The sequence below is a fragment of the Narcine bancroftii genome, chromosome 3 (genome assembly GCF_036971445.1).
Source record: "Narcine bancroftii isolate sNarBan1 chromosome 3, sNarBan1.hap1, whole genome shotgun sequence".
Lineage (NCBI taxonomy): Eukaryota > Metazoa > Chordata > Chondrichthyes > Torpediniformes > Narcinidae > Narcine > Narcine bancroftii.
The window spans coordinates 63389844-63407402 of record NC_091471.1 but is presented as its reverse complement, the minus strand read 5'-3'; the positions used below and the strand labels follow the sequence as shown (position 1 = coordinate 63407402).

Sequence of the window (17559 nt, the reverse complement as noted above, 5' to 3'; positions counted from 1 at the left end):
TCTTTCCGCCACATGCAAAAACAAAAAAATTTGGTACAGAGGAAGCTGAGCAAGTACATTTTGTAGATTATTAGAAAATCTTGACTTGTATTTTCATTACAGGGATAGGTTCACAAAATCCTTCAGAAAAATTAGGATTTAAACTGTGTAATAGGTAGTTTTCCTTTAAATTCCAAATCAGAGTTAGAAAAGGAGGTGATTTTATCTATCAAAATCCCAAGAACAGTCCAGTCAGTTAGAGTCTCAGCTCTAAATCTGCAAATTTCTTTCCCTTTAGAACCTGTTCAATTTCCTTTTTAAAATTATCGATCTTCCACACTCCCAAACCCTTGCTGCATAAAAAAGTTCCTCACATTTCTCTTAGAGGTTGCTCGGGTAATTGGCCGCAGTATATTACCTCTATAGAGATGGCTGAAAATTAGTGGTGTTAAAGAGCAAAGGTGAGAATAAGTTACAGGGAAAATATAAGTGGGAATGGGATTTCTCTCAAAGCCAGTAGTTTGGCCTACAATGTTGTAAGGAAATAGAAGAAATATTGATAAAGACTCTTCAGCTAGGATGCTCCCTTCCCAAAATCCACTTGTTTTAAAATGCTTTGGACATAATTTCATCGCCTATTTGGTATATGTTTTGACTGCTTTTGCATGCTAAAGTGTATTTTTCAACATTAAAATTGCTTGGCCAAACAAGCAACACATCACATGTCTAATCATCAGTGATCTGCATGCCCCCATTAATTACCATCTTCAGGAATATTTGGGATGGAATAGTGGAGAACATTTAATGGAAATGCAAGGGACCTCAGGGGCTGGAATCTGGAGCAATTGTCAAACTACTGGAAGAACTCAGCGAATCAAGCAACATTCGTTGAGCCAAAGAGACAGTTGAATTTTCACGTCAAGACCCTGCATCAGGATCACAACTGTAGAGGGAAGGTAACCAATATAAGAGGTGAGAGAGAGGGGTGGGGCTGGCAGGTGAGAGGTTGTACCGATTGAATGGGGGATGATGGACAGATAGAGCCAGGTTGAGGAGGGGAAGGGAAGAGCGATGGCAGGATACAAAGGCTGGAAGGTGATGGATTCAGATAAGGGAAGGAAAAATGAGCAAATAGGAAGGGGTTGGGAAGAGTAGGCCAAGAGAGAATGAAATCAAGTACATGTTCGTGATAGCAGATGGAACCACTTGAGGAAGGGCAACAAATCTAGATGCTGGGGTAGGGGAGGAGGACTGATGGACCAGTAGGAGTGGGAAAGGAGCACAGGAAGTGTGCATTACCTGAAACTGGAAACTTTAATGCATAAGGTGATAGGCTTCCCAGGTAGAATATGAGCTGCTGTTCTAGTTTGTGTTAGTCTTCACTATGGCAATGGAGAGGTGGGTATGGTGACTGGAAAGAGAGTTATAATCAGAAGCTCAAGATGGCCAATGCAGACAGTGCCCAGGTGCTCTGCAAAACTGTTACCTAGTCTACAAGAACATATAGTCTTGAATTTTGAAATACAATGAACATTGATCTTTGTTTGTAATCTACCTTGGCAGCATTCTTGAGATTATACATGGATGGATCATCTGAAGCTTTTCCCGATGCTCCTTTTGTGGCACTAATAAGGTCACTCAAGGCCTTTGCTACATCTTTCACTGCATTGATTAGCACAACCTGAATAAAACATTAATATAACAGGCTGGTTATTAAAATAAACTTTACTGTACATCAATTTTACTCATTCATTTTAATGAATTTCCCACATAAAACATTTACTAATGATCATGGTCATTTTTGAAATGAAGTGACCCATCTAATAAAGTGCAGAATAGCTGTTCATTGCCTGGCAACTACATTAGTAGCAACAATAGCAAAATACTTATCAATTGGAAACATTACCAATAAAACGACTCGATTCAAAATGCACTGCATTAAAAAGATGGATTATGAACAGAATACACAAACTCTTGTCTTTACTTAGAAGGTTCTGTAATAATGACTTTAATTTGAGCAAGTGTTAGCAGAACATTTAATGCAATAATTTCAAAATGCTAAACTTTGCATACTGTTCAAATGAGTCAGGTTAACATTTTAATTTTAAAAGCTTTTCATTGAACCCCCCATAAAGAATGATCACTTTAGAATTACGCAAAGGTAAACCTGTTAACGTTTTCCCCCAAAGTGGGTTTGCTACAGTGGGTTAACCTACGATTAGGGTGTAATCAGCATAAAAGGTTTTGACAGATGAAAATTTTCTAGGGAGGATTGTGAAAGTTTCGATGTGTTGCTGTGGAGGTGGAATCATTAAATGTAGCCCATGTGGAGAATGACAGAGCTACAAACTAAAAGGAGTCACGTGGGATGCTGATAAACAGCAAAGTGGTGTTGAGGCCACAATTGGTTGAGCCTCGATTCTATTAAATGGCAAACCAGGTATGAGGGTTTATCTCGAAGGTATAGGAGGGAGTCCAGACTCTAAATTCATCGGTATAGCACAAGATACAAAGTATAAAATGCAGTCAGTTTCTATCAGTTCAGACAGTACATCGCAGGAACAGGCTTTTCAGCTCATGATGTCTGTGCTGAAATGATGTCACCAAACTAATCCCGTCTACCTGTACATGATCCATTCCCTGCAGGTCAAAATGCTTCTTAAATGTCACCATCATATCTGCTTTCATTACCCCTATCCCAGTATCATGTTGCAGGCATCTACAACGATGAATAATAACAAAATATTGCCTTTCATATCCCCTTTAAATTTTCCTCCTCTCACTGTGTCTTCTAGTGTATGACATTTGATAGGGAGGTGGTTACAAATGTTCATCTTGACAACAAAAGCCACCCTCTTAATTTAAAAAAAAAAATTGTTTTGTCTCCAGCTCCATCTTTTATAATCTTAGAGAAGTTATAGAAAATTTTTCATTTCCCCACAGCTCTGGTTCAATAACATCCATGTATTTAGCTTCCTTAAAGCAGCAGAATATTTCAAGATGCTTCAGAGAAGTGCACAAAAGACTCTTAAGTGATTTAGAACTGACATTGATTTAGAACTCCCAAAACCACCACACAAAAGACAAATTCATATATTTGAACAGTAGGACAGGCTTAAAGGACCTGATGGTCCATTCCCACCTCAAGATGCTTCAGAGAAGTGCACAAAAGACTCTTAAGTGATTTAGAACTGACATTGATTTAGAACTCCCAAAACCACCACACGAAAGACAAATTCATACATTTGAACAGTAGGACAGGCTTAAAGGACCTGATGGTCCATTCCCACCTCATGCACAGGTTTCAAGATTTGCCTTTCATGAAAAACACCAGATCAATTGTCCCGCTTGGGTGGTAAAAATAACAAGGTTTACGCAATTCATCAGTTGGAATCTCTCTTTCGAGTTATGAAAGGGATGAAATACACAGAAAACGCTTTGACCTGTGTTTCAGGATCATCTGAGCCCAAGCTTGCCGCTCCCAATTTCACCACATCAGCCAATCGAGTAATGGTGACCACCGAGGACTGTGCTGCATGCGCCAACTTCTCCTGAGTTGCAGCAGCTCCCGATACAAGTAGTTTTGTGTCTTCCACCAGGGCTTTGGCAGTTTTCAGAATATTTTCCCTAGAATCATTGTTAAAATTACCAACACATTTGTGAAGAATGATCGTCAAGTTCTCTTTCATATGGATTTATAAACAGACAATTGAATAAGTGCTCTCAAATATTTCAAGTGACCAGACCAAATTGTCAGAGTTCAGCTGGAAAGGATCAGGCCAACATTTGATCTCAAGAAACTCAATTTCTACACAATCAAAGGCTATGTTTGATCATTAAGAAATTTAATTCTTGCCTAATGGAAACAAGAGCTCAAGGTCCAATGACGGAATACTGCAGCTACCAGATATCTGATAAACTAAAAACGCTTGGTAAATAAAAAACCTGCAGCTGCTAGTGCCTAGTGCAGTACACATAAGTGCTGGAGAAACTCAACAGGTCACTCAGTATTCATAGGCAGTCAACGTTTCCGGCCTGAGCCCTTCCTTGGGAGTGCCAAAAACCAGGTAGATGCCTGATTACTGATTAAAATGTGGGAGGGAGGAAGGAAAGCAGCATTGGCTGGCAGGCAAGAGGGGATGCAGGTGGGAGGGTGGAAGAGAAAGGAGCTGAGAGGTAATGTGGGAAGAGGGCAGAGGGCTGAGGAAGATAGCTCTCTCTCCTTCTCCTATCAATTTCTTTCCTATGGATGTTGTACGACCAGCTGAGTTTCTCCAGCACTTACTAAACTGAAGTGCCAACTGTTTTTCTCTCTGAAGACACTGCCTGACATATTGAGTGTTTCCTTCATTTCTCTGCTAGGTTCAGTGTAATAGCACAAAGATTGAAGATTTCTGATAAATTAAACCATTGCAAGTCAGTAAAAAATTAATATTGTACTGCATATCCAAACATATCCTCCACTCAACAGCTCCCCATTTGAGAAAATAGGAAATTAAAAATTGATGGATGAACCCCTTAACCCAACATTTGATCTCTAATCCACTTGCTGAGACATTAGAGCCATCTGCTGCGATGAAATGGGCCACGAAGAGAGCAAGAAACTAAACACAATTTGCAATTGATCATACAGCTCGATCATGCAGAGATTTGAGAATTGAATGAAGATATTAAATACAAAGAAAAAAATTCACCCATGGACCTTCAGAAACAACTAAAGACACTGCAGGTTGCTATGTAACAAGGTATCAATATGATCTCTGCTGCAAACTTACCTGTGGTCAGCAAAGGTCTCTTCATTCTCTCGGTTTAATGTTCCTGCCGTAGCAAACATGATGGTTGTGTCTAAATCGGCAATGATTCCAGACACGGTACTGGCAGCAGTAATGCAAGCTTGAGTTCCACGGTTACCAGCCTGCAAGGCTGCCAATACATGGGAAATCTAGAAAAATAGGTTACAGTTCCAGAAATGAACTTGAAGATTGGGTGTAATAGCATTGTGTGTATATTTGAGGAGAAAAATTAAATAACAATATAATAACCGTACAACCAATACAGCACAGAAACAGGCCAGTTTGGCCCTTCAAGTCCATGCCGAACATCTTCTCCCACCTAGTCCCAATGATCTGCACTCATCCGATAACTCTCTCACCCATATACCTATCCAACTTTTCTTTAAATATTAGAATCGAACCTGCATCTACCTCTTTGGCCGGAAGCTCATTCCACACTCCCACCACCCTCTGAAGAAAGAAATTCCCCTCATGTTTCCCCTATACATTTCCCCCTTCAATCTCAATCCATGTATTCTTGTTTTAATCTCCCCACTTTCAATGGAAAGAGCCTATCCACATATACTCTCTGTCCCCCCCTCATGATTTTAAATACTTTTATCAAATCACCCCTCAATCTTTTACGCTCTAGGGAGTAAAATCTTAGCCTGCTTAACCTTTTCCTGTAGGTCAAACCCTGAAACCCAGGTGACATTATTGTAAATCTTCTCTACGCTCTCTCTATTTTGTTCATGTCCTTCCTATAATTTGGTGACCAAAACTGCACACAATATTCCAAATATGGCCTCACCAATGCCCTTCAACATGACATCCCAACTCCTGTACTCAATACTCTGATTTATGAAGGCCAACATACCAAAAGCTTTCTTCACCAACCTATCTGTATGTGACTCCATTTTCAGTGAATTATGTACCAGAATTCCTAAATCCCTTTGTTCTACTGAACTCATCAATTGTCCACCATTTAATGTGTATGACCTTTGTTGATTAGTCCTACCAAGATGTAGCACCTCACATTTATCAGTATTCATCTCCATCTGCCATCATTCATCCCATCTTTCCAACTGGCCTATATTCCACTTTGAAAACCTTCGTTGTTGTCCACACCACCACCAATCTTAGTATCATCTGCATAGTTACTAATCCAATTTATCACCCTATCATCCAGATCATTAATATATATGACAAACAACAATGGACTCAGTACTGATCCCTGAGGCACTCCACTAGTCACTGGCCTCTAAGTTGACAAACAATTTTACACCACTACTCTCTGACATCTCCCATCCAACCATTGTTGAATCCATTTCATATTTCAACATTAATACTTAATGCTTGAACCTTCCTAACTTATGCGGAACCTTGTCAAAGGCCTTACTAAAGTGCATATAGACAACATCTACAGCCTTCCCCTTGTCAACCTTCTTCGTAATCTCCTCGAAAAATTTGAGGATTTTGTAAAACATGCTCGACCACACAGAAAACCATGTTGACTACTCCTAATCAGTCCATGGTCATCCAAATAATTGTAAATTCCATCCGTAAGAACACTCTCCATTAATGTACCAACCACCGATGTCAGACTCACAGGCCTATCATTACCTAGTTTACTTTTAGAGCCTTTTTTAAAGAGTGAAACAACATGAACTCCCTCCAATCCTCCGTCGCCTCCTTCGTGGTCAGAGTCCCCACTATTTCCACACTAATCTCCCTCAAGGTCCTAGAGAATATCTTTTTAGGACCTGAAGAATTATCCACCTTTATTCTCTTTAAAGTAGCCAGAACTACCTCCTCATTAATCTGTATATGTTCCATGACCTCTCTACTAGTATTCCTCACTTCACCTGACTCAATTTTCCTTTCCGTAGTGAATACTGAAGAAAAAATCTTTTAAAATTTCCAGTCTCTTTGACTCCTCACATAACCAACCCCTCTGATCCACAAGGAGCACAATTTTATCCCTTAGTATTCTTTTACTTTTAATTTACCTGTAGAAACATTTTGGATTTATTTTTACCTTGCAGCCTCATATCTCCTTTTAGCCTTTCTAATTTCTTCTTAAGTTTTTTTTTTAAAACACACTCTTTATATTCCTCCAGCGCCTTATTTATTTCCTTCTGTCTATACTTATTGTACACATCTGTCTACCTCCGAACCAAATTCCCAATATCTCTTGAAAACCAAGGCTCCCTATATTTTCTAACTTTTCCTTTAATCCTCAAAGGGACATAACAACTCTGTACTCTCAAAATTTCCCCTTTGAACATCTTTAATTTATCTGTTACATCCTTCTCTTAAAATAAATTATCCCAATCCACACCCTCTAAATCCTTTCACATCTCCTCCAAATTTAACTTATTCCAATCAAGAACCTCAACTTTAGGCCCAGCCCCATCCTTATCCATTATTAACCTAAAACTATTAGTATTATGATCACTAGACCCAAAGTGTTCCCCAACACAAACCTCGGTCACTTAAACTACCTCATTTGCTAACAGGAGATCCAATACTGCCCCTTCTCTAATCAGTTCTTCTAATGTATTGATTTAGAAAACTTTCCTGAACACATTTGACAAACTCCAACCCATCCAGTCCTTTTACAGTTGGGCATCTCAGTCAATGTGTGGAAAGTTAAAAACTTTTATATATCACATAAGCAATGCGACTCCTCCACCTTTTATCCCCTGTTCTATCACAGCTAAAACAATGGAATCCTGGAATCATGCCTCTCCTGCAACCAAGTTTCACTGATATCATATTTCTGTGTAAGACCATGCTCTAAGTTCAACCTCCTTACTTACCGTGCTCCTTGAATTGTATACATTGAGAGAATGTCCCTCACATTTGCTCCTTTGATTACCATCTACTTTTACTATACCCTCTCCTTCATTAATTTTAACAATCAGAATCCTCTCTCCCTTCAAATCTATTTGTCCTTCTACCCTAATCTCCGCACTCTCATTGTGATTCCCACCCCTCTGCCAAACGAGTTAACCCTCCCCAACAGATCTCGTTAACTTACCCACCAGAATATTGGTCCCTCTCCAGCTTTGGTGCAGCCCATCCTTTTTGGAAGGTCAGGCCTTCCCCAGAGGAGTTCCCAATGATCTACAAATGTGAACCCCTGCCTCCTGCACCAACTTTTTAGCCACGCATTCATCCCCCACATCTTCCTATTCCTACCCTCTCTAGCGTATGGCACAGGGAGCAATCTCTAGATTACCACCCTTGAGTTCCTGCTTTTTAACTTCTTCCCCAACTTCCTATATTCTTCCTTCAGGACCTCATCCCCACTTCAATCTATGTCATTGGCCCCCACGTGGACTATGACATCTGCCTGCTCGCCCTCCCCCTCCAGGATGCTGGGTACAAGATCAGAGATATCCCTGACCCTGGTACCTGGGAGGTAACATATCAACCATCTCAAACTTCCTATCCATTTGTCTAACCAATAAGTCCCCAATCACTATTGCTCTCCTCTTCTCCCCACTTCCCTTCTGAGCTGGGGGACGAACCTCTACACTGGAGGCATTACACTTTGACTTGTCCCTTGTAGGTCTCCACCAACACTATGCACTAACTGTAACTTCCCCTCCCTCTGCTGACATTCACCCAGCTACTTCCCTAATTTATAGCGGTGACTGCCTCCATGACACTCCTATCTGCCACTACCTCTGCCTCCCTCAAGATCTGCAGTTCATCCAACTCCTGCTCCAGTTCCCTAATGCGGGTTGAAAGGAGCTGCAGCTGAATTTGCTAACACATGCAATATTACTTCTGAAATATCCAAACCAGCTGCTTTTATAATTTTATTTTGCTGATAAAATTCACAGTTTAGGTTTCCTTGGCCATTTTCCATGACAGGACTTGGATAATAAGTATTTTATTTAGAATAAGCATTCTGAACAAGAGTCGCTCTTGTCTAAAAGATATAAACTTTTAAGGATGCCATATTTTAAGTGCTAATGTTGAATTATTTAGTTGAGGTCTCAAACAATGATGCATGGTATTTAGCCATATATTATGACCATTTCATCATCAACCTTATCAACTTGTTGGTTTTGAGGAATTTAAAAAATCTCAGGCCAGCTGCAAGACTACCTCTGACCAAGTCCAATAAATTTTGTTTTAACCCCAACAGTACTGGACACATCAATGTGGGCTGATGGATGCTTTTTATGCACATTCAGACCAACATTATTCTGATTTTAGTAACGCAACTTCTAAATTCCCTTCTTTTTTTGCCTTGTGCATAATAAACAACCCATAAATCAAATCAAACTGAATGCCACATTGCCCAACGTCAACTCAGTCAGAGTTCGAAGACAATGGCAAAACATGAGAGCTGGATCAGTTCACAGGATTCTCATTACTATGGTCTCAGGTGATGTCACAATGGTGGCAGATAGGTAGAAATGGACAAGAGATGTAGCTGGCTACTGTAATAAACAAGTCCTGACAATAGGAGACACTGAAACCCAGGAACTTTAACAGTATAAAACACCTAATTGTTAAACAATATTTAAATGCAATATATTTCTGAACCAAGCATCATGATAATTAAAATCAAAGTTCCAATTTGATATTTTCTTTTGATAATTCAATACCTTCTCAGAAACTTTGCGAGCACATTCAATGAGCTCTTTCTTCGTAAAGGCATCGCTGGGACTGCACTGGAGTGAACCAGCTTTGAGAACCAATGATGCACAATTGTGACCTAGTTCCTGCACACGACTCTTGATATGATTCCCGATCTACAAATACATTTTAAAAAGTTATTAAGATTGCGAGAGCTTCACTATGATATTTTTTGCTAAATCACAATACCATAACAGTCCACAAAACCTAAAATATATTACAAAAAATAGCAATTAGTTCAATGATTGTGATTTTACCAAATATTTAAATATTTTATTCACAAAATCTAAAAGGATTATTATTTAAAAGATGGGAAAACCACTTGCAAATAGGTAACTTAGTTCCCACCAATCAAGATCCAGCTAATCTGAAAATAATGTGGCAATATTTAATGACGAGTGCTGAAGCTTTTCTAATAACATTTACTACAATTGTATCTCAAATAATTTTCTACACGAGTAGAACTCGCCAAGGAACTGGACAACATCTATTTTTAATGTGATAAAACATTTTTGTGCTTAGCCTCAGCACCAGATTGGTTTGAGATTTCACTCAGAAATAATCAGTATAATTACTCCAGGTAAAATTTAACGCTGTGGAGATCGTTATGGGTATTAAATCATCTTATTTCCAGGTAACTTTGTCTTTAGCACTTCAGGGTATCTACTATTTCCAGAGCCTCATTGGGCAAAACCTTACAATTGGTACACTACAGAGGTCATAATTGGATCAGATACAAATTCTGCATTGTCTTTTTAACCAAGTACCTCTTCATTTTCAGCTGTTATGGCTGCAGGATTGGCTTCCTGTGCCAGTTGTCCATAGTCATTTGTGAGCTGATTTGCCAAAGTCCCCAGCTCATCTGGATTGGTAGTTGATTTAGTAACCTAGGAAAAGTAGCAAGAATTAGAAGCAGCAATTCCATCTTGGTCCTCAATTTCAAATGGAAACTTTTTTTTTTTTTTTTCTTTTGCATAATTTCCCTTTTGTTGCCAAGGTTTTTTTTTAATTTTTTATTTTTCACACCATAAATCACATTAGCCATGATATACACTTTTTCTTTTTCACACATATACAGTGACTTTTTCTCCCCCCCCCTCCCTCCTCCCAAGCCACCCCCCACCCCCCCCTCATCCATTTTAGGTATACAATCTAAGTTGCATTAAACCCGTCAGACGATGTTGTCATTCAACAAAAATACACCAGAAATTCTACTGAGTCCATTCTTTTCTTTCCTTCTCCTTCCATCAACTTAGGTAATGTTTGTCCCCGGTAGGTTTTCGCTATTGTATTTAATGTAAGGCTCCTATACTTGTTCGAATATTTCAATGTTATTTCTTAACCAATATGTTATTTTTTCTAATGGAATACATTTATTCATTTAAATTTGGTAGTTTCTTCCTTTTAATTTGGTTATGTATTCCATTAATATTTAAAGACATATAGTTCAGCGTAGCCCTTTTATATTTTGTTTATCTTCTCTTTCCGTTTTTCCATCATTACCTTTCCTCCTTTTCCATTTCTGTTTTCTTATTTTCAACTCTTTATAAGACAACATTCCTACAACATCTAACATTTTCCTTATTCTCCTATTTCTATCTTATTTATCCCCAATCTCCCCTTCACCTCCTGAGTTGTCCTTTATCCCTTGTCGGACAACCACATCTCCCCTCTCCATTTGGATTTGCGAATCCACTCGCAAGCGTCAACTGATTTTGCAGTGACCGCTATTTCCCCCCACCCCGCCTCCCCCAGAAAAGATTTCACTTTTCATATGTCACAAAGGTCCCTCTTTTAATTCCCTCCTTATTCTCTCTATTCCATTACCTTCCCTTATTAATTCTTGTCTATACTATCTATATTTTCCTCTAAGTACAGATACATTCATGTATGCTCATTGTCTCTATTCACTCTTATACCTCTTTACCTGCATACATATCAATCGTGATCATTTTTACTCTCATTACCCGTCTTCATCCCTCAGTCTATTTTTGTCTTTACCCACATACATATCAGTCGTGATCATTTTAACTCTCATTACCCGTCTTCCTCCCTCTGTCTATTTTTGTAATTGTTCTGCAAATTTTCGTGCTTCTTCTGGATCCGCGAATAGTCTGTTTTGTTGTCCTGGAATAAATATTTTCAATACCGCTGGATGCTTTAGTATAAATTTATACCCTTTCTTCCATAAAATCGCCTTTGCTGTATTGAACTCTTTTCTCTTCTTTAGGAGTTCAAAACTTATATCTGGATAAATGAAGATTTTTTGCCCTTTATACTCCAGTGGTTTGTTGCCCTCTCTTACTTTTTCCATTGTCTTCTCCAGTACCTTTTCTCTTGTAGTATATCTTAGGAATTTTACTACAATAGATCTTGGTTTTTGTTGTGGTTGTGGTTTAGAGGCCAATACTCTATGTGCCCTTTCTATTTCCATTTCATGCTGTAGTTCTGGACATCCTAGGGTCTTAGGGATCCACTCTTTTATAAACTCCCTCATATTCTTGCCTTCTTCATCTTCCTTAAGGCCCACTATCTTTATGTTATTTCTTCTGTTATGGTTTTCCATTGTATCTATTTTTTGAGCTAGTAGTTCTTGTGTCTCTTTAGTTTTTTTATTAGATTTCTCCAATTTCTTTTTTAAGTCTTCTACCTCCATTTCTGCTGCTACTGCCCGCTCTTCCATCTTGTCCATTTTTTTCCCCATTTCTGTTAAGGTCATCTCCATTTTAATTATTTTCTCCTCTGTGTTGTTTATTCTTTTTCTTAAATCCTTAAATTCCTGTGTTTGCCATTCTTTAAATGATTCCATGTATCCTCTAATAAGAGCAAGTATATCCTTTACCTTGCCTCTCTTTTCTTCTTCTATTTCACCATACTCTTCCTCTTCTTCTTCCTCTGGGTTGACCATCTGTTGTTTCTTTGGTGCCCTTTCCTCCTCTTCTATCTTGTTTCTATTGTCTTCTGTGGTCTCTTCTTGCTGCAGGTGTTCTGCAGCTGTCGTTGCCGGCTGTGGAGATCGACTCCCCAGCTGGTCCCCCCTCCCGTCGGTGTGTTTTTTTTCATTCGCATCGCGCATGCGCGAAGTATCGCGCATGCGCGGTTGCGCACGTTTACTCGGCTCTGCGAGCCATTTTTGTAGTCCATTATTTACCGACCTGAGGGAGCGGGTTTCTCTCTCCGCAGCGGGCCTCTTCGGACAGGTAAGGCCTTCACCTTTTCCCTCCTTTGTCTTCTCTTCCTCTCTTCTTACCGTTGCTTTCGACTTTTCTTTTTTTGTCGCCATCTTCTTTCCACCTTTATACTCACTTTTCTGTAACTTTTATTTCTGTGCCTTTGTGTTTTCTCTTGTTTTTCCCGACTTTTCTGGAGAGGGCTGGAGTTCACCGTCCGGCCACTACTCCATCGCGTGACTCCTCCAATTTCAAATGGAAACTTAATGAAGTAAATGGCACTCACCATTTCTTGAACTGTTACTGCAATGGCTTTAGCAGTCTTCACCATGGTGGTCTGGTAGTCAACAAACGATCCCTCTGGTTCCACTGGAGCATTTTCATCAATCTACATTTAAAGCAAAAATATCTAAGTTCCTGCCATTTGTCCCCTTAAGTAACTGTTGTGGATTAACATCCATAACTCTGCTAATTGTGGGGAAGAATTTAGAGTTTTTATTGATACTGAAGAACTCTGGATACTGGACATAAAAGGTTGGTCAATGACTCACATCTCTCCTTCATTACAGTGATTAGACAGATTGGTGATCTAACTCTTATCATTTGATTCACACACCTCTGATTACTGAATTTCTAAGAATGCAACAACTGTGGTCTTGTAATTAAACAAATAATTTAGCATTACTGATTGTCGCTGGATAACAGTTCAAGCTTTCACTACCGTTTGAACGCATGCAGTTTTGAATGACTCCTGAAAGATCCAATTCATTTTATATTTTGATCCCTAGATCTGGGTGCAACCAATGGAATTTCTGAATCTCCTAATTTTTTTTAAACATTTATCTCATGGGCTTTGTTGGATTGATCTCGATTGAGACACAAATGGATTTGAAAAGGTATCAGTAGGCACCTTCTTGAAACACAAGAAGTGTTCTGGAGGTGAAAGAAATGTTATTAATCAGGTGTAGATGTTAGAACTACTCAAGTGTGACCGAACCATGGCCACACCTCTCACCTTGTTAATGGCCTGGTTGATGGAGTCCACCATTCCACTCACAACACCTGCAGCACTAGCTGCATCACTGAGTGTCCCTGACAGATCTTCCACGGCTTCCTTCATCATCTGCACAGACTCATCCAACGCATCTTGTGTTTGTGCTGCTTGCTAGAGGAAAATAAAATGCGTCACTTAATGCCACATCTAGGTCCATTATAATAGTTTATATTTATTTCATTCCAGATGTACAAAGCCCTTCCCTATTTTATTCCTGAGTTCTTGATCTTATTATGCTTCTTTGATCTGGATTTCCCAAAAGAAATAATTTCCCTGCATCTGCTATCAAACTCCTGATTCTGTCAATATTTAATCTTTTAAATTCTAGAAGGGACTATGAAGCCAAGTCTGTGCGACAGCATAAGTTAATGGGTCAATAGCATTCGGGTTAATCTGTGCTTTAACCCCTCTTAGGTTAGTACCTGTAGAGATTTCTAGGTACACACAGGTGTAAAAAAAAATTGTTGCTGGTCTCATATTAACTCAGTATTCTTTGCAGCACTACCAGGTACAAAGTTTCTGAATTGTGCTTATATATTAAAAAAAATCACTGGAGTGAATTTCATAAATAATGCAATGAAAAACATTCAGCACTGCTGACATCTGTCAGGGTTTGGATGCATTACATTTGAAGCTTGTTAGAATCCATGTAGTGCCTTGCATTCCTAAAGGACTATATAAGTAGTCATTGAATGTTCTCAAGATTACAAAGCATGAACTTCAAGAGCCTCTGTGATGAGGTTCTCTGCTTTCTTCCTTAAACTGCAATGACTGCATGCACTGAGAATGCACCTACAAATATGGTCACAGCACTCAGCAGATTTCTGAGTGTTCCTTACCTTTGGATTGCCGCCTGCTTCTTTAGCGGTGTACAGCATCTGAAGTGCAGATTCTGCCAGTGTTTTGGTTTGATCCAAGAGATTCATCTGCTGCTGGTGATTAACCGCCTTCGATGCTGCACCGATTGAAGCCATGGTAAGTGGCTCAAAGTAACTGACCATCTGGGACACCTGTAAAATTTGTAAATCACATACAACCATGGATCTGATGAAGTCCTAAATCGCTTGATCTTACTTTCAACATTAAATTGTTCTGTGGGGATGGCTCTGTACTGTACTGGTTAAATGAACTGTATGATTCAAAGATCATCTTGCATTGCAGAAAACATTTAAGTGAACACATGAGCAAATCAAAAGCACCATAATCCAGTAGTTTAGGAAACTAAAAGCAGTGTAATTCCCCTTGCTCGATTGTAGCCACGAAGGGTTAGCTGCAATTGATCAAAGACAGAGATCTATGTAGATGTTTTACTGAGAATTATACATTCCGCAATGTAGTTTTTTTTGTATCAGACCGATGCAAAAAGAAGTTCAATAATTTAGAGATGGCTTTTATTTTGGATTCTCAGACTGTACATCAGTGAATACTCCGCCAAAGTCATGATTGATATCGCCTCCAACCGTGCATCTTGGCGCCTCACAGTTCGGCGGGCAGCAACCTCCTTGGAAGAAGACCGCAGAGCCCACTTCACGGACAAAAGACAAAGGAGGAAAAACCCGGCACCCAACCCCAACCAACCAATTTTCCCTTGCAACCGTGCCTGCCTGTCCCGCATCGGACTTGTCAGCCACAAACAAGCCTGCAGCCGACGTGGACATTACCCCTCCATAAATCTTCATCCGCGAAGCCAAGCCAAAGAAAGAGAAGAAAAGACTAATGAGTTAAGGAGTTGGATGTGGCTGACCGACATCAGTCTAAAAGAAATACAAAAATCACATCACCAGTAACTCAGGTTGCACTTTAGTACTGATATGCTTCTTCAGTTTGGCTACTGGGAAAAGCAATGGAGACTGCCACCCTTTGGAAATTATTGTAAGATATCTGGGTTCAACTTTGTACTTAGAACCCGTGACCAAGATCAGTTATTTATCTCGTCAGTGGTGGAGAGGTAGTTCGTGATATCCAATAACAGACAGCATCCCTAATCTAAACCACAGGTCCAAGCTTGATGGGTTTCTGCATCTGTGATTCTACGCATGGCTGAGAGTAATATCTATTTGATAAGTATCAAGTCAAGACTGTTCGAATAACAGAATTTGAAAAATTATGCTTTGGCACACAAGCAGTGTAGAAACTTATTGCCAACAAAGTAGCCTTTTTACCTTGTGCCCCAATTGTGAAGCCTCCGCACGAGCTGCCACTGCCACTGGATCAATCAGATTGCTAATCTCGTGGACAGCTCCAGCCATCTGATCATGTAATGCCTAATGGAAAATTAGAAAAAAAATTAGGACATCGGTTTCAATTTGAAATTTATATAGTGCAAACAAGAGTCCACACACCAGAGACTGAAAGGCCTATGTATTTATATATTACATATCAAAATGTCAACCATCCTTCTACCTCCACAGATGATGCTTGACCAACTGCATTCCTTCAGTAGTTTGTTTTTTGTTCTGTTGGATCTGCATTTATATCCAATATGGCAAGACAATATTTTTCAACAAACTAAATATTTTGGAGTCATGAAAGGCAAACAACAATTTGGCATGGACCACAACCTAATGTTTGTTTGAAAAAAATGTGATGCTGATTTCGGAACATGTATCAAGGTTAGGACTTTTTCTGGGCAACATTTTCAGCATTTACACTTTTAGAGTGTTAGCCACCCAGGTTCAAAACCAGTGCTGCCTTTAGGAGTTTGTATGTTCTCCCCACGAACTCTGTAGGTTTTCCCTGGGTGCTCCAGGCTCCTCCCACCCTCCAAAACGTACAAGGTGAGTAGGATAATTGGGAGGCATGGGTTTCATGGTCCAAAATGGCCTTCAACTGTGTAGTATCTTTGAAATTAAAAAAACGTAATAGGATTATTTTTATCAAACTAATTAATTTGATGTTTTGAAAGATAGCAACTCTAGCAATAGATCGTATTCCCAATATTACTAGATTACCATACTCGATTTTCCAATCAAATCTCTACAGTAGCCCTAGAAATTGCAACCGATTGACATGGGGAGAGTGCCAATACTGAGCCAATAGCTAAAACCATTTACTGAATGCTATTTGCCATTCAAGGATCTGCACGTACATTTTTATACTTCCCCTTCAGTCAAGTCTCTTAACACTCAACCCCCAACCTCATCTCCAGTCATTAGGCCCAGATATAATTTATTCTGTGACAACATTGCCTTGTAATATTGCAACTGGTAAGGAGTCAGTTGATACAATGCAGTGTACCTCAGCTAATTTCCCTCATTCTAGCAAGTACTTTACCTTGGATGAACTGACGAGCATTGTAAACTTGCAAAAATTTCAAAATTCATGCTTTTGGATTAGGTAGAACAATAATTTAAAAACTATCCAGAACAATCACTGAAGGAAAGTATTTGTTGTTCACCTCTTGGGAACGGTCTTCCTGTGGGGCCAATTGTTGACTAATTGCTGCCAAAGATGCCTGGTCAACATCTCTGATACATCGGTTGAGAACCTCAATGGCTTCATCACATTCCCTCTGTCCAGGAGCTTTGTCTCTGTCAAAGTGAAAGGAAACTCTGATATTCAAAAACAATTTTGTAGCTGTTACGTAATACCCACGTTCTTGTATTCATAATGACAGCATCATCTACTACAGATACCATATTCAGTATTTTATTTACAATAAATGTACCAGCATCATTTAGATACCTGTATTTGCTTTCTCAACCTTTGAACAGTTGACTGAATGTTTATGGCAAAACTTCAGCCCAAGAACCCCTGATTATGGTGTTCAAATTCCTAATCCTACACTCCTCAAATAGGTCTGATCTGACGGAGGAGCCACGTGATGGAGTAGTGGCCGGTAGGAGAATACCAGCCCTCTCCAGAAAAGAAGAAAAAAAAGTGAAGGAAACGCAAAGCCCCAGGTACACAAAACACAATAAATAAA

At 39.4% G+C, this 17559-nt stretch overlaps 1 protein-coding gene across 1 annotated transcript in view; it reads right to left on the bottom strand.

The window, feature by feature from the left end:
• tln1 (talin 1) overlaps nt 1-17559 on the bottom strand; it is a 301850-nt gene that overhangs the window by 36555 nt on the left and 247736 nt on the right. Inside the window, exons 39-48 of the mRNA XM_069924188.1 lie at nt 17032-17164; nt 15797-15898; nt 14474-14644; nt 13596-13745; nt 12867-12968; nt 10178-10297; nt 9380-9526; nt 4755-4921; nt 3423-3606; nt 1535-1660 (exon numbers count right to left, since the gene is read on the bottom strand). Of these exons, the coding sequence (XP_069780289.1) occupies nt 1535-1660; nt 3423-3606; nt 4755-4921; nt 9380-9526; nt 10178-10297; nt 12867-12968; nt 13596-13745; nt 14474-14644; nt 15797-15898; nt 17032-17164 (1402 nt within the window). The remainder of the gene's footprint in view (nt 1-1534; nt 1661-3422; nt 3607-4754; nt 4922-9379; nt 9527-10177; nt 10298-12866; nt 12969-13595; nt 13746-14473; nt 14645-15796; nt 15899-17031; nt 17165-17559) is intronic.